General features: G+C 39.5%; 1 protein-coding gene across 1 annotated transcript; it reads right to left on the bottom strand.

The window, feature by feature from the left end:
- Window positions 1–9,510: 9,510 nt before the first annotated feature.
- LOC140017019 (uncharacterized) lies at window positions 9,511–10,701 on the bottom strand. Its single transcript, XM_072071369.1, has 2 exons — window positions 10,368–10,701; window positions 9,511–10,232 (listed from the first exon to the last, which is right to left on the bottom strand). The coding sequence occupies exons 1-2, from the start codon at window positions 10,699–10,701 to the stop codon at window positions 9,511–9,513; spliced, it is 1,056 nt and encodes a 351-aa protein (XP_071927470.1).

Here is a 10,701-nt window from a genome sequence, read left to right as displayed (position 1 = left end):
CTATTTATATTCGTATTAATTAATTATTTATTTTTTGGTTAAATTGTTTAATTATTTTTAGTTTTATTCTGATAAAAAATTCCCCGTGTCCCGAACTTGAAAATAATCGAATTTTTTCCAATCCCTGTGGATTCGACCTTGCTCACTACTATACACAGAAAATTTATATTTTTCTCGAGTAGGTATTTATTATTACACAGGCTCAACACCTGTCAGTCTAGCCAAAGATCAACGCGACGACGCAGTCCCGAATACTTGTGAGATCGAATTAATTATCATGCGTTCCTTAATTTATTAATATTTGCACGTTGTCTGTTTGAATTTCTATGGGATTATTTAGTTAATTGAATGTCAAGGGCTCGATGTTTAGTACGATTTATTAATCTCCTACCAAATTAGTCAATTAAATCCGTAATTGTTTAAATTGATTAATACTAGTGGCAACTAGCGTTTTTATACAATAGGGAAACGTGCAATCTGATTTAAATAACTCTCGTAGCATGTTATTGATTGGGGTTAGGTTTTTCCAATCCTTTATGCAATTGAAAAATTAATTCCTACGGTCGTACCTAGAAGTATTTTCTGGTTAGGGGTAATCAATGGTCGTACCTTGATTACCAATAAATTAAGAAAAAATTGGTCGTCAGAACTCATCGGCGACTATAACTAACCTATTAATAAATTAAGTGAACCTACCTTGCATTAATGATCGGATGAGTGGACTGTGTCTGAGTAGTTGTATCCTTTGTTAGAATTTATCTATTCTATTCTTGATTTAATTCCTGTCTATATTTGTGTTAGTTAATTATTTTTTTTAGTTGAATTGCTTAATTATTTTTAGTATCATTCCGATAAAATCCCCCGTTACCAATTAGAATCTCAAAGAGACAAATATCCCCAGTTCCTGAGGAGACGACCCTACTTGCCACTGTCTATTATTTAGAAAATGTTGTCAACTAATTAATTCTGGTATATCGGATTAAGCAAACTTTTCGGAAATATGGTGAATCAAGTAACCCATTGCACACCTAGAGTCCCTGCTCCAGTACCTAGGATTAATTATTGACTGCTTTTGGTGGTAGTTAGGTTCTATTTTTATTATTGCACAGGTTCGACATTTGTCAATTTTTGGCGCCATTACCGAGGACTGGTGTCAGTTATTTGTTTCTTTTTGAGTTCACTTTTGTTCTAATTTTCTGGTGCTTTTCAATGTATGCCTCGTTTTTCTCGTACAGGTGAATTAATTTTCGACCCCGAGGTAGAAAAGACTACGCGTAGAACAAGAAAAGAGACCAGACAACTCAGAGAAGAGCACTCAAGTGCTGCATCTCAGAGACCTGAGCCAGAAGTTGGACCAGCAGATTTGTTTGGTGACACTTTGAGTGACTCGGACCAAGAGCAAGTCATCATGGCAAATGCATAGACACTAAGGGAGTTGGCTACTCATAATTTAAATTAGCAACCTTTATGCATTACTTTTCCAAATTTGAATGATAACACTCCCTTTGAACTAAAATCTGATCTAATTCATCTCTTGCCATCTTTCCATGGTCTACCAGATGAGGAGCCCTACAAGCACTTGTAAGAGTTCGACGTCGTTTGCAACAGTATGAAACCCCGAGAATCACAGAAGAGCAGATAAAAATGAGGGCCTTTCCCTTCTCTTTGAAGAACTCTGTAAAAGATTGGTTGTACTACCTAACACCTGGTAGTATCACCACGTGGGACCAGTTGAAGAAAAAATTCTTGGATAAGTACTTTCAGGCGTCTCGAGCTGCAAGCCTAAGGAAGGAGATATGCGGTATCAAATAACATCTAGGCGAGTGTCTCTATGAGTACTGGAAGAGATTTAAGAAGCTGTGCATCCAATACCCTCAGCATCAGATAAATGAGCAACTGCTCATCCAATATTTCTATGAGGGGCTACTCTTCAGGGACAGAAGTATAATCGATGCTGCAAGTGGAGAGGCGTTAGTAAATAAGACTTCTCGAGAGGCGTGAGAGCTAATTGAAGGAATGGCTGAGAATTCGCAACAGTTTGGTACAAGGGAGGATGTCCCAACGCATAGGGTGAATGAGATAGAAACATCCTCCATCCAACAACAAATCTCTGAATTGACGTTCTTCGTGCAACAACTAACTGTGAGAAGTGCCTCACAAGCCAAAGTATGTAGGGTATGCGTTGCCTTGGGTCATTCTACGGAGATGTATCCGCTAGTTCAAGAAAAAATGCAGAACAAGTTAACATGATTGGCCACGCGCCCGTGCCAAGAAAGCAGTACAACCCATATTCAAGTACCTACAATCCTGGTTGGAGGGATCACCTTAACATTAGTTATGGAGGAAATAGGCAGTCCAATTTTGCACCAAACAAATAGCAAGGGTATCAACAGCAGTATCAGCCTCGCCTACCACCACCCCCTTCGAACTCAAGTTCGTTCTTGGAATAGATGATGAAGCAATTGATTGCAAATCAACAGAAGACAGATTCGGATCTACAAAATATGAGAAATCAACTGGGACAGATGCAATCCATGCAAAATCAAATGAATCAAATGGCCATCACGAACAACCGTTTGGAGTCCCAAGTTCAAGAGAAGTTGTCATCTCAACCAGAGTTGAATCCGAAGAATGTTAGTACAATGACCTTGAGGAGTGGCAAAAAAATTCGAGGACGAGAACCGGTGATTCCTAAGAACAAGGACGATGAACGAATTGAGAAAGAGTTGGAAGAGGAGGGCAGAGACAACAAAGATCAAAAGGTACTCCCGCACCTAATCACTAAAGCTAAAACTAATCTACCTCTCTTTCCTAGCAAGCTAGAGAAACCAAAGAAATAGGACAAGGAGAAAGAGGTCCTCGAAATCTTCCGCAAGATGGAGATTAACATTCCCCTACTGGACGCGATTAAACAAGTGCCTAGATACGCAAAATTTTTGAAGGACTTGTGTGTCAACCGAAAGCGGTTGAAAGGAGATGAACGAGTTATAGTGGGGGAGAACGTGTCAGCAATCTTACAAAGGAAACTTCCACCGAAATGCTGGGATCCAGGTATATTCACCATTCCCTGTAGGATAGGTAATACCTTAATTGGGAAGGCCATGTTAGACCTAGGAGTTTCGATTAATGTCATGCCCAAGTCCATATATGCTTCTTTGAACTTAGGTTCTTTGAACGAAACGTGAATAATAATTCACTTAGCTAACCGAACCAATGCATACCCTAACGGGTTTGCTGAAGATGTTTTAGTAAAAATTAATGAATTGATTTTTCCCACCGATTTTTATGTGCTAGACATGGAGGATGAACACTCCCACGACCCATCACCTTTACTGTTAGGTAGACCCTTCTTAAGCACAACTCGAACCAAAATTGATGTTAATAAGAGCAATTATGAAATTTGATGGTGAGATTGTTCATTTTAACATTTTCGAAACCATGAAATATCCTTCAAAATCATATGCTGGCTCTATTTTCTCTATAAATGTTATTGACCCTGCTGTACAAGAAGTTTTTAAAATTGAAGGCAGGCATGAGTTAGAAGTCGCCTTGACCAGGCATTTCGAATCAGAGATGATCCCTGGGGTAAAGTTGAGTGAAAAGCTCAAATGTGTGATTGGAGCGTTACAGATGTTGCCAACCACAAAAACAAGGTATGATCTCGCACCTATTTTTACACCCGAACCTCACCAGAGGTTACTTCCATCTGTGGTGCAGGCGCCTGTTTTGGAATTGAAACCCCTGCCGAAACACCTAAAGTACGCATACTTGGGTGAAGAGGAGACACTCCCAGTGATCATCTTCGCGAGTTTATCAAAGGTTCAGGAGGACAAACTATTTCGAGTTCTCAGGAAACATAAGCAGGCGATAGGATGGACTATCGCCGATATCAAGGGAATTAGCCCCACAGTGTGTGTGCATCGAATTCGACTCGAGGAGGGTGTTAAACCTATTCGGTAGGCTCAAAGGAGACTGAATCCCCTAATGATGGAGGTAGTGAAGAAAGAGATCCTGAAACTGCTGGATGTGGGGATAATCTTTGCAATATCAGATAGCCCCTGGGTGAGTCCAGTACAGGCGGTCCCGAAGAAAGCAGGGGTGACGGTTGAATCAAACCAATAGAGTGAACTCGTACCAGTTCGAAAGCCCACCGGGTGGCGGCAGTGTATAGACTATAGGAAGTTGAACGCCGTCACGAAAAAGGATCATTTTTCCCTTCCTTTCATTGATCAGATGGTAGAGCGATTAGCAGGTCGAGTTTACTATTAATTTTTGGATAGATTCTCAGGTTATTTTCAAATTACTATCACACCCGAGAACCAGGAGAAGACGACTTTTACGTGCCCGTTTGAAACTTTTACATACCGAAGGATGCCATTTGGGTTGTGCAATGCACCTGCTACCTTCCAAAGATACATGATAAGTATTTTTTTCTAGTATGTTGAGAAGATTATCGAAGTTTTCATGGATGTGTGTATGGTGAGAGTTTTGACAACTGTCTAGATAACCTGAAATTTAATTTTGGTAAGGTGTATAGAAACTAATTTCGTGCTTAATTGGAAAAAATGTCACTTTATGGTCGAACACGGAATAGTTCTGGGGCATGTAGTGTCGTTTAAGGGTATTGAGCTTGATAAGGCAAAAATAGATGTTTTATCTACTTTACCTTACCCTGCGAGCATGCGAAAAGTGCGTTCTTTCTTGGGTCATGCAGGTTTCTATCGAAGGTTCATTAAAGACTTCTCAATAATTGGAGCACCCCTATTCCAACTTTTGCAAAAAGAGGTGCCCTTCGATTTCGATGAAGCATGTAAGAGGGCGTTTGATAGGTTGAAAGAGCTATTGACCTCGCTACCTATTATACAACCTCCTGATTGGAACCTACCGTCCGAGATCATGTGCGACGCCAGCAATTATACCGTGGGCGTGGTGCTGGGTCAACGAGTAGGAAAGGCAACTTATGCTATATACTATGCATCTCGAGTCTTGAACGGATCTCAATTAAACTATTCCACCACTGAAGAGGAGCTTTTGGCTGTAATTTTTGCTTTAGAGAAATTCAGGTCTTATTTACTAGGTGCTAAAGTTATTATTTTTTCTGATCATGCAGCATTGCGGTATCTGTTGACCAAGAAAGAGGCAAAACCACGACTGATAAGGTGGATACTATTGCTACAAGAGTTTGATCTGGAGATCAGAGACAAGAAAGGGGTGAAAATCTAGTAGCAGATCACTTGAGTCGAGTACAAGTCGTCGAAAACGACCTCCCGTTGAGAGAAATTTTCCCCGATGAGCATTTATTTTCTGTTAATTTATCCTTGCCTTGGTATGCGGATATTATTAATTTTCTAGTCACTGACAAGTTTCCTGTAGGATGGCCTAAGGCGAAGAGTGACAAGTTGAAGAGTGATGCAAAATCTTACATCTGGGATGATCCTTACCTCTGGAAGTAGGGTGCCAACCAAGTCATCCGTAGATGTGTAAGTGAAATTGAATTCCAATTTATTTTAACTTATTGTCACTTTTTTAAGTGTGGAGGTCACTTTGAACCAAAGAAAACGGCTCGTAAGGTGCTAGAGAGCGGGTTCTATTGGCTGACCCTCTTCAAAGATGCCTACTCATTTTGTAACTCCTGTGACAAGTGTCAACGAGTAGGTAATATTTTTCGTAGGGATCAAATGACCTAAACCCCAATGATTTTTGTTGAAATTTTTGACGTTTGGGGTATTGACTTTATGGGTTCTTTTCCTTCATCTTATGATTTTTTGTATATATTGCTTACTGTGGATTATGTCTCAAAATGAGTGGAAGCAAAGGCCACCCGTACTAATGATTCCAAAGTGGTTGCAGAATTCATAAGGTCTAATATTTTTGTCCGCTTTGGGATGCCGCGAGCGATTGTAAGTGATCGAGGTAGCCATTTCTGCAACAAGACGATTGCTGCACTTTTTAGGAGGTACGGCGTCTTACATAAGGTATCCACACCCTACCATCCTCAAACAAACGGTCGGGCGGAAGCGTCGAACCGAGAGATCAATTCGATCTTAGAGAAGATGGTTCGACCCGATAGGAAGGATTGGAGTATGAGACTGGAGGATGCACTATGGGCATATAGGACGGCGTACAAGACACCCATTGAAATGTCCCATTTCTGGTTGGTATTTGAGAAACCATGTCACCTCCCGGTCGAGTTCGAGCATAGAGCGTTTTAGGCGGTCAAGCAATGCAATATGAATATCGAGGAGGGCAGAATTCAAAGAAAGTTGCAATTACAAGAATTGGAGGAGATTCAAAATGAAACATACGAGAACGCAGTGATTTATAAGGAGAATAATAAGATATTTCATGACCAACAAATTTCTAGGAAGACATTTGTCTGCGGGCAAAAAGTTCTACTGTACCACTCAAAATTGAAGCTATTTCCAGGTAAATTACGTTCTTGTTGGATTGGTCATTTTGTTATGACTAATGTCTTTCATTATGGTGCAGTCGAGATCCAGAGTTTGAAAACGGAGAAGAAATTTGTAGTGAATGGTCACTGTCTCAAGCCGTATCATGAAGGGTTTCTAGTTGAACGGGTGGAGATGGTGCAACTGAAAGACCCGATTCGCTTAGTTTAAACAAATCTTGAGCTATGTCTAGCCAAAAACATTAAAAAAAGACGCTCTTTTGGGAGGCAACCCGAACATGAATTTTATTAGGGTAAAATACATAAAACCCCCCTGTGGTTAAGGAAATTGACACGAAACCTCCTCATTGTTTAGAAACACCCACTTAACCCCCCCTGTGCTTTGGACTTCTTTGGATTTTACCTGCTGACCGGTTGGGAAGCTAGCGAGTGATATTGATGCGACTTAATGGTAACTTGTGGCTAGAAGAAACTGGTTTCATTCCAATTTTGCCCTTCATGTCTCTTACAAATGAAACCCACCATAATTGTTGTTCTGCAAATGAGAAAATTTGACAGAGAGATGCAAAACGAAAACCCAAAAACGTAAAGAGCAACGCAGCTTTGGATGGGAGAAAAAGAGCTTTGGAAGGGCTAAATCAGCTATCATTTCAAGGGAGAACCAAAAAATTTCAAGCTCCCAAAATTTTGGCGGTGGATCGAGGAACCTAAGGTACCAAAACCGGCGATACTTCTACAACAATAAAGCAAAGATTAAAGTAGTAGAATCTGAAAAATCATCAAAATGTATGTTGTATTATGTATGTGAAACTGGTGCTTGTTCATTTTGGGCATGGTGCAATCCAATTAGTAGAGAGGGAGGCACTAATGAATCATTCTGCCAAAATCCATACGTTGAAGGGGTTTCACCAATTGGACCTGCAACAGCGAAAAGATTTATCATGTCTGGGCAAGGAATGGAAAGTAATAACTATAACATCATTATGGGATTACAATCGAAGATTCACAATGTCGAAGCAACGATGGGGCTGATGAAGATGATGATGATGCTGACTGTACTTGTGTCTCTTTTGTCATTGGTTGTTATATGTATGAGATGAAGTTTGGGCAAAATTTGTAATGTAAAAGTAGTGTAATAGAATTTGGAGTTGGGACAAATTGTAGTGCAAAAATCACATCCTGGTTTCAATCTAGAGTTGATTTTCATGTTTCAATTATAAATGAGCGAATGAAGCTGCTTTTGTTGAAGACATTGAAAAAACCTGCTTTTATTCAGGACATTGAAAAGACCCTGAAATACCCATTTAAATGCAATGAAGTTGTTAGATTAAGTCATCAGATGCAAAGATATAACCAGCAATTATTATTCAGGACACTTGACAGATTTAATCATTTTCAGCAAAGATATGGCCAGTAATATTGCCATCCATATTACCACAACTAGATATGATAAATCATCAAAGATGTGGCTAGTAATATTGCCATCCATAAATACAAAAACGTGACATATTATCACAATCATACCACAATGGTATCCTACCATAACATGGCCAAAAGGTTCACCAGCATAGCAATACAGTCACAAATGCCACAGTTAACCAAAACATAGCCATCAAATCTGAGTACAATACCACAATGGCATCAGTCAACCAAAAGATAGCCATAATCAACCAAAACATAACCAAAAAATCTGAGACAAAAAATTCATAATGGTATCAGTACCCCAAAAGATAGGCAAAGTCAACCAAAACATAGCCAAAAAATCTGAGTACAATATCCATGAAAGTATTAGTCAACCAAAAGACAGCCAAAAATCTGAGTACAATGAAAAATATTGCAACATCCATACCATAATGGTATCAGTACATTCAACCAATAAAATCGACATATTCTACTTGGCATAACCAGTACATTCAACCAATAAAATCGAAAAAATAGCAGTTCATTTTCTTGGTCTCTTGGAGCCACAATGTCGCAACCTTGACATCCTTGCAGTTGCAGCTGGTTGCTTTCTCTTTGAGGATCTACTTTGATGGCTTTCTTGGTTGGTACCACTTATAGGCTGATTTGGCTCCTGTATGTAAGTTCTCATGGTTAGTATGTATGTAAGTATATTCCAGCACCCAAAAATAGATAATTACTTTTTAGTACCTGTGAAAGTGTAGTAGCAGTAGTACTTGAGACACTAGCCTGAGTTGTAGAAGCTACGGATGTTGCATTTGAAGCTGTTGGACCAACTTTAAGTGCCTATAGTTCAAATCGAATTTAATGAGTGTATAAGTAGCAATAAAACACACTAAACCATAGTGACAGTAGAATGTAAAATGTTATATTACTTTGTAAAGTTTAGACTTAGGGTGAATCCCTGATTTGCAAGTTCGTATGTTATGTCCAGATTTCAAACACCTCTGACAGTAAACTGCAAGACCTTTCCTACTTGCTTTCTGCTGATTTGTAGGCTCTTCTGGACCCTTCTTCCTCTGTTTTTTTGGCCTACCAGGCTGTTTTTTCACCAATGGTGGGTTCAAATATTGCATTTTCCTATCTACCCAGAACTGCTTCGAAGGAACGGGACCAATTGTGAAGTTGTAGGCCCTTAAATATGCCTCCCTATGGTAACAAGCATTAACATAGTCCTCAAATTTCAACTTTCTACTCTGAATGCAGGCAACCGCATGCACGCAAGGAATGCCACTAAACTGAAAATGACCACAGGTACATGTTTTCATCTCCAAATTGACAACATTTGTCCTTCCATAGCCATCAACTTCCAAATTCCCATTTCCTCCATAAACCGCAACACAATTTCTTGCCTTTATCTTAAACTTCTCTAACTTCTCATAAATGTTTGGACATAAAGTGCCACCATGTTTCAGCATGCCCTCTCGTTTGGTTACCAACCTTTGCATTAATCTCCTCCGAATCCACTCCAGCATTGTAATTATTGGCTTCCCTCTAGCTTTTAGAATGTAATTATTCCATGACTCACTCATATTGTTAACGCAAGTGTCACTCCTACAAGCTGTACTAAAATGAGCTATGGACCACAATTTTGGAGGCAACCGTTTGAACCATCCCGCAGTTGTTAGCTTGTCACCTTCCTATGGGTCAGCCCTCGCAAGATTTGCTATGGCAGTTTCATGCTCTGGCATGCTTGTTGCTGCAGCAACTTCCCAAAACATGTTTCTAAGGTCTTGATTCTTGAATCTTTGTTTGAAGTTCTCGAACATATGTTTCAAACAGAATCTGTGCTTTGATTCAAGAAACAATTCTTCAATTGCATGGACAAGACCCTTTTGCCTATCTGAAATGAAAGTGTAAGCCACTCCTTTGTTTCCTCTTCCAATTTGGCTGATTAATTCCTGCAAAAACCAACTCCAACTATCGTAATTCTCTACCTCAACAACAGCAAAGGAAATAGGGAACATATTTTCATTGGCATCCCTACCCAAGGCTGTAAGCAGCTGACCTCCAAAGGGACTCTTAAGGAAACAGCCATCTAGTCCTATGATAGGTCTATATCCTTTTAGGAAACCATTTTTCAAAGCACCTAAACCATAATATATCCTCTGAAATATAGCTCTTTCCTCAACATTTCGCCTATCAATTTGCAATGAAATATGACTATCAGGATTTGAATTTTTAACAGTAGCTACATAATCCCAAAGTCTGTGGTATTGCTCCATGTCATTGCCCCTAAGTGCCTCTAATGCTTTTTGCTTTGTTCTGGCAGCTATTTTTTGACTAATATCTAGCATAAATAATCTTCTTGTCTCATTCACTATGCCAGGAATACTATATCCAGGATCATCCCTCACTTTAGCTTGAAATTTATTACTCAGCTATGTTGAAGTGGCATGTCGATTGTTGTAATTCCTGCCATAATAGTGCTCTCCCTTAAGAGTTTTGATCATAAATGTCTTTGTTTTTTGGATTCTGCTTGCATGAATCCTCCAACTGCACCCCTTTGCACATTTAGCTGTGATTCGAGAGCCTTCATTTTTGATGTAGTTGTGCTCATATCCCTCTCTAATTTCCCATTCCACCAAAGCCTCTCTAAACTTATAGAAGCTAGTAAATTTATGATCAACCTTTAGTTCAAAGTGCTCTTTCCTAAACTCTTCATCCGCATTGAAGTAGCTGTAGACAGGGATGCTTTCATCATCATATCTTATTCCTCTGTCAAGCAGGTTTTCATCATCCTCTATTGCTTCATTCCAGTCCTCTTCCTGCTCATTGGCATGACATCTATCATCCCCTCCCTGATGTTGGATGACTTCTTGAATCTTCAT

Source organism: Coffea arabica, chromosome 1e (assembly GCF_036785885.1).
Source record: "Coffea arabica cultivar ET-39 chromosome 1e, Coffea Arabica ET-39 HiFi, whole genome shotgun sequence".
Classification (NCBI taxonomy): Eukaryota; Viridiplantae; Streptophyta; class Magnoliopsida; order Gentianales; family Rubiaceae; genus Coffea; species Coffea arabica.
Note: the sequence above shows the minus strand (reverse complement) of the source record. Positions and strands in the feature narration are given on the sequence as shown.